The 13,232-nt window shown below is 36.8% G+C and overlaps 1 protein-coding gene across 27 annotated transcripts in view; it reads right to left on the reverse strand.

Moving 5' to 3' along the window:
• Positions 1 to 13,232, reverse strand: part of DLG2 (discs large MAGUK scaffold protein 2) — a 994,028-nt gene that overhangs the window by 275,861 nt on the left and 704,935 nt on the right. For all 27 annotated transcript variants that reach the window (XM_048939920.1, XM_048939896.1, XM_048940083.1 and 24 more), the window contains 2 exons: positions 8,557 to 8,701; positions 5,678 to 5,819 (listed from right to left, as the gene is read on the reverse strand). In XM_048939920.1, coding sequence (XP_048795877.1) covers positions 5,678 to 5,819; positions 8,557 to 8,701 — 287 coding nt within the window. The remainder of the gene's footprint in view (positions 1 to 5,677; positions 5,820 to 8,556; positions 8,702 to 13,232) is intronic.

Genomic DNA, 13,232 nt, shown 5'->3' on the forward strand with positions numbered 1-13,232 from the left:
CCCATCTCTTTCAACATCTCTGTAACTTCCATGTGATTTACAATTCTGAGAATCTGTTGAACTCTTTCCTGTTTATCCATGTTGTTCTTGAAGTAGAAAAGCAGGAATTAGTCAGTCTTCAACAACATAACTTGTCTTTCCCTGCTGGCCGTTTCTTTCCTAATGTAGCTCAGTATCCATGGAAGAGAGAGTTCACTTCTGGTCCATGTCTAGCCCGGCATCTGCTGCAACCTCCAGGTCATTTTCAGTGCAGTTGCAATTCAGGTATTTGTTGCACAGCACATATTAGTGTGCACTGCTGTTCCACCCCAGATGTAGAACTTCAAACTTCTTACTGAACTTCATGAGGTCAATATGGACCAGTCCTCGAGCTTTATCACGATCTCTCTGGAATACAGCTCTGCCATTCATCATGTTAGCTCCACCTTAATTTATCATCCACAAATTTGCTGATGGTGCACTCTGCGTCAGAATCTAGGTCACTGATGAAGATACTCAACAGACGCCCAATGAATTCTGAGTGCTCTGCTCATCACTTCCTGCCTGACAGATGTCAAATGACAATCACTACCCTTTCAGTCTACTGGCTCAGTCAGTTCCCAGCCCAAACCCATCTTTTAAGGCAGCTTTCAAATGAGAGTTCTGTGAGAGATCGTGTCAAAAGTCTTACCAAAGTTTGCTGTTGCATGCATGTTGTTCATACTGTCCTGAGAGAAAGCTAAAGAGCAAGCCAGCAGCACATAATCCAGGAGACATCCAAAAAGCTACCAAGAAGGACTCCAAAGCTCTCCAAATCATACTTTCTTTCCAGCTTCAGATTAACTCAATACATTTCCTCAGCATTTCCTCACATTTAAAGGAAAGGCTGCTGGAGGAGTTTTAAAATATGTTCCCTGTATTCTGCAACTTTGATCTGCCTAGAGAAGAGGAGTGTCATGGCCTGGAATACCTTTGCAGCCACTCCCCAAGGCAGCCAATGGTACAGAAGTATTGCCATGCACCCCACAATAGATCTGATACACATTGTGTGAGTTATGGCATTGTCCTTTCAAGCCAGCTGTATTTTCACCCAACAAAGAGCCATTCCTGCTTGAGGGAGCCCCCTACACTGTGACACTGGTTGGTACAGGACAGTCATTGCATACAGCAATCCTCATCCATACAACTTGCCACTTACTCAGAAAAGGCAGTCAGTCTGGTCAAGTACATGATTTGCTTTTGATAAATTTCTTCCTGGTCCCTTCAGTGCCTGGCAAAGATGATGATGATGTACTTAAGCTTTTTCTATATTGTCTGCCATTACATTCTTATCCCAGTCAGTTTTGCCCTCCATCAAATTTTACCTTCATTTTTTAAATGAGCACACCTGCAGAATTACTTTCTGTTATTCTTTATGACCATTGTAAAACTTAGCTCAAACTCATAAGCTTTCTGATTTCATCACTATGCAGGCAAGGAAAGCTTGACTATATCCCAGAAGCTCTTTGCTTAGCCTAGGAAGCCTTATGCTGAATTCTTTGTCTTCCTGCCAAACAGGATGGTTTCTTCCTTAGTTCTCAGTAAGTTTTATTTAGAAATCATCAATTTTTCATGGGCTGTATATCTCTGTGGCTGGATCCCAAGCAATATTGCTTAGCAGTTTTCCAAAAAGATGAAGAAGACAGTTCTGCTGAAGACTCCAGTCATAACTTGCTGGCTGCCTTTTCAGACTTCCTTTGAATCGTGAAATCAACCAACTTATGATCCCAGCTACTATCACATTTTAGACCAATTCTCCCCTCTTCATGAGAAGCAAGTCAAGCAGAGAATTATGCTTCTTTATTCCACCAAGGATCATTAGGAAATTGTCAGCAAACACAATCAAGGAATGTCCCAAACTGCCTGCACAACACTTCAGTCTTACCAGAAACTATTATATTTTTGTACTACACAGGTAAATACCACATTCTATTAACCTGAAATGTTGCTATTTTATTTCAAGTTCAAAATGCAACAATTAAAAAAAAAAAAAAAGCCAGTGGAAAGCAATGCTTCCATTCCCCAGTGAATTTAAAATGAATTCAACAACAACAAAAAAGTAGAAGAAAATTACGCCCTTCACTGACAGCATTCTGGGCTAATCCATACACAACTTACAAAAGCCCAGTAATTTAAAAATGACATTCAGTTTCATTAAAACTTATGAAGATGATTTGGTACTTTTCTGTGCTTTGCGCTCACATTAAATAATTCAATTAAAACCAATTAAGTAAAGGATATACTGCATTTTTTTCAGATGCAAATTTAATATTAGACCAAAAGGATACAATTTTTATCACCAGAAACACATATTTTTTTGGACCAAAAAAAAAAAAAAAAAAAAAAATCAGCTAAAAAAAAATCCAGAACATGAATAAAATACATTAAAAAAAAAAAAAAAAAAGGAAAAGCAAAAGAAAGTGGACAAATTATGGTAAATGTTCAACTATTTCATCTTTACAAATAGATTAATTACAGCAAGTAAGTTTAGTGAAAGCTTGTCATCAGCTTTATCATACATACAATGAGATTGCAAATGTCTCTTATATTGAAATTACTGTTCCAAATATTTTTAGCTGGCACAAATGAAAATCTGCCAGAAGTGTTGCCATACTATGATTGCATGGGTAATAAATTTCCTTATGTGATCACCATGTAAATTACCCCTGAGAACCTATTATAGTAAGAACCAGGTAGTTTTAATAGATAGCACTGCAGTAGTTGGCAATCATCTTAATTATAAAAAATTATGTGAAGAAACCTAATTATAAATGTTGCAATCAAGGGATCTATAGGGTTTAGTAGAATTATCAATATGATAATTAACTTCCCAAAAGATTTTATGTCTTTTTTAAAATGGTCAGCAACAAAGACTTTCGAAATACCTTCCCATTTTAAAGGCACATTCGTCAGCAAATCCCAAGGTATTGCATAGGGAGAGTGCAATCTCTACTCCCTGTTTATAGCTATGAAGATTGCAATGGGTATTAAGAGGCATTTTCAATAGTTAAACACTTGAATTGATATGCAATAATCAGCTACACGGACATTATTTAAAAAATAATTGCCTCAGCCTCATTCAAGGCTCATTTTGAAGGTCACAGTTTCTTGGTCATAGAAGTTAGAGAAGAAACCTGGTCTCCTGGCTCTTGTTCAGGTATCTTTCAGTGCATCTGATTTGTGTTCAGTGAGGAAATCTAGCAGCAAGAAGTGACATTTTTCTTAAAATATACCACAGTATTCATTTTGTCTTTGTGCTTTTGTATCCTGAGCATCGGTGTAGCACATAAACTATTCTCACTTATACATTTAAGTTCATTATAGTCTCTTCTGTAGCTGAAATATGATCTTGTTTAGAACTATGAGATCTGTATTTGATTTGCTCTGTTGCATTTTAGTGTCTGCTCGTATTATTCGATGTCTTTATTTCTGCCAGTGTCACCTGCCTGCCACAGAATTGACACATGTGCAGCCAGCCTCTCCTGTCTGGAATTCTAGACAGGAAGAATACTGGAGAGGAATATTCATAATATATCCTGTTTTGCTAAGCATCTGTTTTTTTTTTTCCTCCAAAAACCCACAGAATGAAGGTGGCTGGCGTGAATACCTCAGTGAAAACTGTTTTACTGTCAGGGCTTAAAACAAAAAAGTTAACTTGTATAATAAAAAAATAAATGGAATAGGAAGACATCTGTCTTCCAAAGCAGACCAAAAAGGCACACTAATTAATTTCAATATATATCTTACATGCTTGTTAGAGAAGGTCTGCTCTGTGCTGGATGCCTGTCTAACTAATGGACTGTCATTGTCTTTTCTTATACTGTATCTCCTTCTTCCTTTCTCCCTTTTCTTTTTCTTTTTAGTAGAAACAATTAAAAAGTTAAAATCAGCTACAAGGAACAGAAACAAAGGACTTTTAATGATAATTATCCATCACCTTACAGTTTTTGTAGCTGTTTAAATGATCCTTTCATTTTGAGGACAGCTTTTCTCTTTTTTTCAGATTTACTTCCTCTATTGTCTGTGATTTTTTGCTTTTGTTTTTTAAACCCTTATCTTCTTTCAAGATTGCATTTTTTTGCTGCTTTTAAACTTAATGAACAGTCAATCTTAGTGGCACTGATGTCTCATTACAGAAGTAAGCCTTCATCATTGTAACCCAGATACTATATTAGTATTCCCAGATATAGATATTTTAGGAATTATGAGGTCAATACTCAGGCAAAGCCTTGATTGACAATTTAATGAAACCAAAGTTTTAAGTCTTAAGTGAAAAATGTAACTTCTTGGAATACTTTGGAGAAAAATCATTCTAACAGAAAGTCTCACAAATTGAATAAAAGCAATGTTGTTTTTGCATCCTCAATCAAAACGAAGCAGAAGTTCTTTTACCCAACAGGGAAGCAAGGTGTGGTTTCCATAAATTTATGACCTGATTAAAAACTCCACCATGATTAACTCTGAATCTGTCTGATCCAACAAGCTAAGCAGCTTGAGATCTTAATCGTATGTAATAAGAAATAAGGAAGGCAAATTAGCAAATTATGAAGCGAATGCATAAGAGGCTAAGACTCCTTGGTCTACACAGTAGACCAGATTACATAACCAGAAACACCCTGCCTTTTAGCTTTAAACACAATAAATTTCTAAATACTGAAGTGCAGAAAAAAATTAAATTTGCCATTTCCTTTGGTACTTGACATTATGATGAAGGCTTATTTCACAAACCTAACAGTGTTGTCTTCTAAATGAATGGTAGTGCTCATTAAAAAAAAAAAACAAGAGGTCTTATTAGTGACACAACACAAGACTCAAAAGAACTCTTCCAACGTTTTCCTCTGTGTCTTTTCTAGCTGGAAATCAAGTAAATACATAAAGTTCTGCTAACTTGTTAAAAAAACAAAAAGAAAGAAAGAAAAGAAGGATTAGGAGCAATTTCCAATGGTCATTTTGCTGATAATCAAAGAATTCCTTTCATAACATAATCAAGTGCCACACCATAGAGTTTCCTTTTAAACCTCCTTTCCTTTTAACTTCCACAGAAAGTTGTTTCATAATGTGATTTTTTATTGTTTAGGAGGAGACTTTTTTTGGTTTCACACCTTAATTTTTACAGACAAAAAATTGTTTACTTTTTCTTTCTTTCATCATACTGTTTACTCTCCATGGTATTTGTCTTTCAGAGTGTGCAGAGCAGCTATAGACTATTTCAGCTTTCAGAGAACTAAACAAGCGGGCTGTTCAGAGAGTACTCTCACAGACAGGTACAAACACATGCACCATCACTCCACCCATACCTGCAGTGAGCTAGATGAGTCACCAACCCTGAGATCTCCCAGCTGCACCAGTAAACTATCACAGTTAATTCTTAAGAACCAGAGTGCTCTTCTCAGTGCTAACACTGCTCTAATGTTGCCGTGTTGTGTAGGAACTAGTGCAGGACTGCACCAAGGAAACATGAACTTCAGGTCATGCATTTATGAGATCTTCCCCTTAGTTTCTCTGTAACTGTAGCAGTTTTAATTCATCTACCCTTGAACATGGGTGAAAACAGCTACATCTTATATGCCATGGGAGATGCACTAAGTTCATAATCATGGTTTACCTATGTTCATTATAATTGCCATGAAAGCAAACAAAAAAAAGAAAAGCATCTGACCTGGTGTAGTCATCCTCCACAAGCATGTGCTTTGGAATGGGTGAGTATCTTCCAGGTGAGATAGGGGCCAGAGACGCCTTGTACTCTAAAGTGCCGTTGTTTCCAGAAGAGAGTATATGATTTTCCATTGGTGGAGAATAAGCTGTTGTAAGAATAAGCATTTCTAGTTAGCCACTGTTGATAATAGCAAGTAATAATAACAATAATGTGGCTCATTTTGCAGGATTTGATTCTTCAGAGGGTTCTGAATAAGAAAGAATAGATTGTGGGACTGCAAACAAATAATTTCTTTGATCAGAACAGACTGGAAGAAGGAAATGTATATAGGACAGAACAAGATTAAGAACACACATCATTTTGGCTCCCATACATAGAAGTGGGAATAAAACACTAAGAATTAAATGCAGGATGAGATTAGGAATTTTATGGTTGACAAGAATTACTTATGGTGGAGATTTAAATTTGTGATTTACTAAAGGTTCAGCATTTCCTAATATAATTCAAATTTCAATACCAATACAGATGATATTATTTACAACATGGTAAATCTGTATATAAAATAGAAATATGATACAAATCACATACAAATTAATGAAAAATTTTGATAGTTACATGATTGTGTATGGCTCTATCTTGCATATTTGGATTTTGTTATTTGCTTGCTTTTTGCAGTTCTCAAGTTACTAGCAACAGCTGTAATCAAATATATAGTTAATATAATTAGAAAAGGAGATGACAAGTAGGAAAAACAAAGATGAGCTACAACTAATCTCATTAAAAGAAGTCCTTCTAGTCTTGCTTTAAGTCTTTCTTTCAGACATTCAGTTACAGAATGCTTCAAAGCAAAATATCTCTACAGGGACAGGCCATTACTGATTCTGAAATACTCTGAACATGTGGATATAATGAAAAGTTCCCCATGGATAAATGAATCTCTATGCACCAACAGCCTGGGATGGGCTACTGGAAATCTTTTCAACCTTTGCTCCCTCTCTGGAACTGTGTCTGTCTTCTCATACCCTGCTGATCTATAATCTGACATAATAAACGCACCCTTTTAGAACTCCCAAATTATTATTTTAGGAAGTATTATAGAGCAGGAGATTGGATGGAGACATTTAGTTGTTTTACTTGTTGTGCTTTGTTAAGATCCAGACCAAACTACTACTGAACAACCATAATTGCCATCTGTTGTAACATTTGCTAAGTAAATAGTTATCCTCAGCACAGTTGAATATACCACCTGATGTGCACGTTACAAAACCTTCCCTGCTATTTTTATGGAGCAGTTTGAATAAGGAGGATTACGGATATTATCTTTCCCCTTGACTACTTCATTTCACAGTAGCAATGCTCTGCAAATGAGTGGAGAAAATTAATATCTGGCTTTTATTGAGAAAATCTACCTTTCCCAGCTGCTGGCTTCCTGGCCACAAGTGCTCCTAGTGTTATTGGCAGAAGCTCAAAACTTGTACAGATCAGTTGCTAAAGCTCTTTTCAAAAATTAAACTACCACACAGTTGTTAGGAGGAGCAGCTAGTCCCTGCTGGTTGGTAGTAGAATCCAAGGCAATCAGTTTTTAGTGAACAATTAAATGAAGGAAGGGAGATTCAGTAACAATATGGATAGACTGACACTGTAAGTATAGGGAGCTGCAACTGAAACATTAAGATTATATTTATGAATGAGAAGGGAATGCGAATGTCTCAGTGTGGGAACATCAAGAAGACTGCCAGAAGGAGGCCTAAAAGGAGACGGCTCTCTAAAAAGAGAGGCTCTCTTCCCAGGAGAGCCTACAACCAATCTAAAGGAAAAATTTGAATTATTAAGAGATAATAGCAAGAGATAAAGATCAGATAGGAGTATTGCACACTCGGACTGGAAGACATAGGAAAAGTGAGTAAATCCAGAGACAGAAGATTCTAATCACTGTTATCTCCTTACAGCTACAAAAAACATATTGTCTAGGAGGTATGCCTTAAGAGGGTGTGTACTGATAGGGATTCGCAGAAGCCCACCCTTGCACTTGGTCATCTCAGGGAATCTTGACAAGCTCACATTTCTTTCTACTGGACACCACATGCCAGTGTAGATGATTTCCAGTGCATAGATATCACATGTAGAGTAAAAACAGGTTGTTTTAAAATAGAATAGTCTATATCTCCAATAAAATCCTTCACTGGGCTTTACTAATAACTAAACGACTAAGAGAACTTCATACAACTGAAAACATTTAATGCAGTGACAAAGTCTTCAGTAAAGGAGCATTTGTTGAACATATATAAAGTTAATGGACAGACTGACAATGATGCAAAGTGGAACAGGAAGCTAGGAAGTGGATATACATGGAAAAAAAGGCAGATTTATGCAGATAGAGAAGTGATTTTTCATTCTGAAATGAAAAATGCCTAAATATGCCTTTCATGCCTAAATATTTCAGGCAAATATCTATTCATTTTTCTGAAGCTTTGCACTAAGTTTGTTTGGATATTTTGCTGTTTATAATGATTTTTCATTGGACAGAGGATGCCTGTCTACAAATCCAATCACATTTCGAAATACACTTACATGTATTTTTTACTGTAATTGTCACAAGAGTAACAGATTAATCTGATCACTTGGACAATGGCTTATTTGAGTCCGCACAGCAATACATTATGTACACTTCTACTTTTGCTGCAAATATACTTCAGTTGAGCTGCAGTATTTACAGTATTTCGTAAGCATAGCATACATAAGTAGCAGTAAACGTTTCATTTTTTGTAGTCCTCCAAGCTGTTTCATAACCTTTAATAGGATACATTAAACAAGCTATGAAAAAACCACAATCACCTGATGAACTGATCTCTTACAGAAAATGAAATGCAACAGTCACTTACAGTGAGTAATGTCTGGTGGGCCATAAGGATCGGTCATGTAAATGGTGGTGGGCTTTCCAACTTTTAGATACACTACATCTGATGTGTTCTTCAGTATCGCTACTGCCTCTTCATGGGTAACTTCTTCTAAACTATAATTGTTTACCTTAAAGGAGAAATCAGACAGGTGAGTTAGGACGCGGCAATGGACAAAATAATGACACTGTCTTGCAGTTTTCCCAGTGTTAGAAAAACTCAAGGAGCACTGAAGATTATCGTAATAGTATTACAGCAGAATAGAAAATAAAGTTTTCTTAGCACATGTATATTCAAATACTGATGTAGTCTTTTTGAGAGTACCACAGAAACATAATGGGCTTAGATGGTCTTGTTAGGAGTTAAGTCCTTTGTGATTCTGCTGCCAGTATCAGCATTAGCTTAAAACTATATTTTGAAATAATTTTATAACATCACATCATTTATAGAAACTGCCTATATTATTTGACCTACCAAGCTCATCTGTCCAAAACTATCACACAGAATACATAGCTAGGACCACTAATATACTTAAGACCTCAAAATCTTTTCATACATAACATGTCATTGGCAATTGAAATAATATGAGAGAAACTAATATAAAAGAAGGAAGGGATTTCTATGAGGTGCAGGAAATGAAAAAAAAAAGAAAAAAAAAGAAAGCAGTTTATCAGTTTTCTGGAAACAGGAGAAAGATGCTGAAAAAAAAGAGGATGAAGTACTGGTTCTGTGCTCTGTCCAAGAAGAATAATGCTCAATGATAAGAGGACAGGATTACAGATTAGAGAGGGATGGAGGCAGTAAGTCTTGACTATTTATGCTTTACTGCCAGAAAAAGGAAATTCAAAGCAAAGTGTCAGAAGCGGTTTATTGTAGAAGGGTATTCAAATTATTCACATGTAAACCCACTACATCTACTCCTGTCAACAATAGGTGTGCTCCTATGAACAGAATGCTAAATGATCCCTGGACCAAAAAAGTATACAACCTGAATAAAGTAGTCACAGGACAGAGGAAAGAGGTAAAGAATAATGTAGATACAGCTTTCAGATGTCTGGTGTAAGGCAGAAGAAAAGGCTACATTCCAAGGTGAATATTAAACATGAAACATTTGACGGTGATTTAAAGCACCATCCTTCAACTTTTACAGTTATTACAAGGATTCCTTGTAAACTTTATGCATGATGGCAGAAGAAGCTCCTCAACTACAGTGTGACAAAGTACAGCACTAAATCACATAAGGCAATATACTTTCTAGGGAATTTATTTTCAGTAAATTATAGGAAACTTGGCCGTTACACCAAGGTACTGGCGAAGGTATTAACTAGTAATTGGTAACTGGAAAGAAATCCAGTTTTTATGAAGCATTGGAGGACTGTTCATATTCAGATGATATCAACAGCAATAGAAAATGACTGCTCTCAGATATTATTGATAAATGCAAGGATTCTGTTTAAATTTTGATCCTTGCATAATTCTGAAACTTGCTTTTAAGGTTGATTGAAACAGGCAGTGACAGGCTTATTATAACAACTTGACATGAAGAGCAATGATACAATCTAATGCTCACAAGAGAGCTCCTGACACTGTATGCTGTATTTTGGCAGGTCTTCTTTTCAAATAGAAGTATGATCCCTACCTTATATAAATTTATCTTTTTTTTTTTTTTTTTTTTTTAATTTCAGAAACAGCATTAACATACATATGCACTTTTAATAAATATATTTTAAACACTAGACTAGTAGGAAGCAGAAGTGACTGAAAATTAGCCTCTCTTACTGCTGTATTTCAAAACCATCTCTAATATTGAAAATTCACACTCCTGTTAATACCATTATATAGTTATTCTTTACCATCCCTCCTTCCCTCACTGTCTGTATTTTACTACTGAATCACAGACAGAATGAGTTTGGAAGGGACCTCTATGTCCATCTGGTCCAGTCTCTGTGCTTGCAGGGACACTCCAAGCGGGGTGCCCAGCACCATGTCCAGGTGGCTTTGGAAGATCTCCAAGAAGGAGACTCTATAAAGCCTCTGAGCAACCTGTTGGGTTTCATCCTAAATCGACTACCACTATACTTCTGTTTAAATAAAAGATGTTCTTAGAGAAAACAAAACAAAACTATACTAAACTAATAGAACCCTACATAAAATGTCATAGCACTGCATAAACAAAGAAATCTGGAAAGCAGTTTCTGCAAACAGGAGGAATGATATAAGGAGGCATGTTGATATAACAGGAAAATAACAAGAGAAATAAATAATACAGGATAAAGGAAATTAAAATACTTAGAAGTTCAATAAAAGAAGTGATGGGAGAAATAAGTACAAAATGTTGCCAAAGAGAAATAAAGACTGGTTTGTTTTTTTTTTCTTTTTTTCTATTTTTCTTTTTCTCTCCTGAATGGCATAATGAAGGCAATGAAGTGTAAACACAAGCAACAATTATTTGGAAGTTTTCCTAGATTAATATTGGAAAATAAAGGCATTAAGCAGCAGCTGAAGGGAAAAGCTTAAAATTCCCCAAAAGGCTGTACAGACACTTTAAAAAATAATTTCATTCACAAGAGTATAAGCTGATAGCTGAATAAGATCTCTGGAGGAATAAGTATGTCTTAATTCATTTTCTTTAAAGGGAAACTGTTCCACTCCTGTATGTATTCAGAATAAGAAGACTGATTCACTCAATGAATGAGACAATGACGTGATCTTCAACTTGTCAGTGGTAATGTTTGCTTTAGTGTAATATTCCACTTTGGGTTCAGAAAGTGGGTTTTCTGGAGCAAATCCTGAGTGAATGCTGGCCAGCAAATACAGCTTGGCAGCTGTAAATCTAGAAATACTGATGACCTTTTTTTAAAACTCACCATGATTTAAACACCTGTGAAAACAATGGTTTTTCAATCACAGAATCATTGAATTATGGGGGTTCGAATGGACTGCAAGAGACTGTCAAGATCAATCCCTCTGCTAAAGCAGGTACTCTACAATAGGTCACACAGACTGGTTCAGCCAAGTCTTGAATACCTCCATAGAGACCTCACAACCAGTTGGTCTTTGCTGCTTTTTGGAGCAACGCTGGAAGGTCACTGGAGCGGCACTGGCTATTCTCCAGTCTTCAGGCACGTCACCCATCCACCAAAAGTGGTTCAGTAATCACCTCTGCCAGATCCCCCAGCACATGTTGAGTGCACCAAAGCTGAAGCCCAATCATTTGTTCTAAGGAGGTAAATCTGCTTGGGTTAACTAACCATGTATAACTCCAAGGACTCCTAAAATAGTTACTTAACTGCTGGAATCTGAACAGAAAGCAACTGGCATGCACAGCTGTCACAACACAAAATGAAGAGCATCTTGATAGTCTTTGTGAATCAGGGGATTACAACTAGGCAGTGATGTATGGAGCGGAATGTATGCTTCAGTGCGTTGGAAATGATGGTGGCAACGTTGGAATATCACAGAGTTTGCACCGGGTGGATGCTGACTAAGCTGAAGGCTCAAAATTCCGGTCGGGACAGAGAAGTAGACAACTTTTCTCTTGCAACATGTTAACACCAGGGCCCCATTCCACTTAAAAGGCTATGGAGCAAACTGTGGCTGAACTGTCCCACCATGCCCACTACACAGTCTAGACTTGGCACCTTCTGACTTCCATCTGTTCTTGCTGATGAAAGATGGACTAGGTGGGCAACGTTTTCCTGCAATGATGCCGTCATAACAGCTGTGAAACAGTGAGTCAGCTTCGCTGGTGCAGATTTTTATGACTGCGGCCTGCAGGCTCTTGTTTATTGCTGACAAAAACGCACTGCTAATGGTGGTTTTGTAGCTGAAAAATTGCTCTACCAAATAATGTTATTGTTGTTTTTGTATCTCTGGTAGCTTACATGGAAATAATTAGGAGGCATTCCTTTCAGAGTAACCTACATATATTGAGTCATCATTTGTCAATCACTCTTACACTGATTTTGTTTGAAAAAAAAAATGCTTTGTATGCAATGAAACGGTATGAGGATGACTTAGATGTGTAGGAATGATCACACAGTGAGTATTCTGGGGAGGAATTAACTCGGGAGCTTATAGCTATGGTTCCATCCTAAAACCGATTATAGCAAATCTATCTTTGAATGCTAGATAAAGTATTGTAAGTCTAATATCAACATCAGTGTAAAGTTAGTTCAGAGCCCACTGTTGCATCAGAATGGATACAGCCACTGAATCCTCTGAGCTGGTTCAGTACTAATCATTCTCCATCTCACACAATTACATTTATTCTGATGTGCTTTCTTTCTCCTAGCCAGCAATTACAACCAACAGATCAGGTACTGTCTTTTCACACTGCTCTACCTTAGTTTTAACTGGGTAACTGGTAACGTCTGTACTTTATCAGTCTTCCTGAATGAAAAATGTGAGCACCAGGACTGATCTGCAATAACAGAGGGTGTGGATAAAGTGGCATCTACTCTGCATGTGTTTTAAGGATTTACTTTGGGTTATATGTAGCTGGGCTCTACAGACTGAATGCCTGTTAGCAGCAGCTGTAAAGCAGTGCTAATTGGGAATGCTTTTACTGGATTTTTACATCCTCTGGTGTAGTCTCTTTTAAAAAAAATCACATTTGTCTCCTCAAAGATCACCCCCACAAGACAGTGAAAACCACGTAA

This window comes from Lagopus muta, chromosome 1 (genome assembly GCF_023343835.1).
Source record: "Lagopus muta isolate bLagMut1 chromosome 1, bLagMut1 primary, whole genome shotgun sequence".
In the NCBI taxonomy this organism is placed as follows: domain Eukaryota; kingdom Metazoa; phylum Chordata; class Aves; order Galliformes; family Phasianidae; genus Lagopus; species Lagopus muta.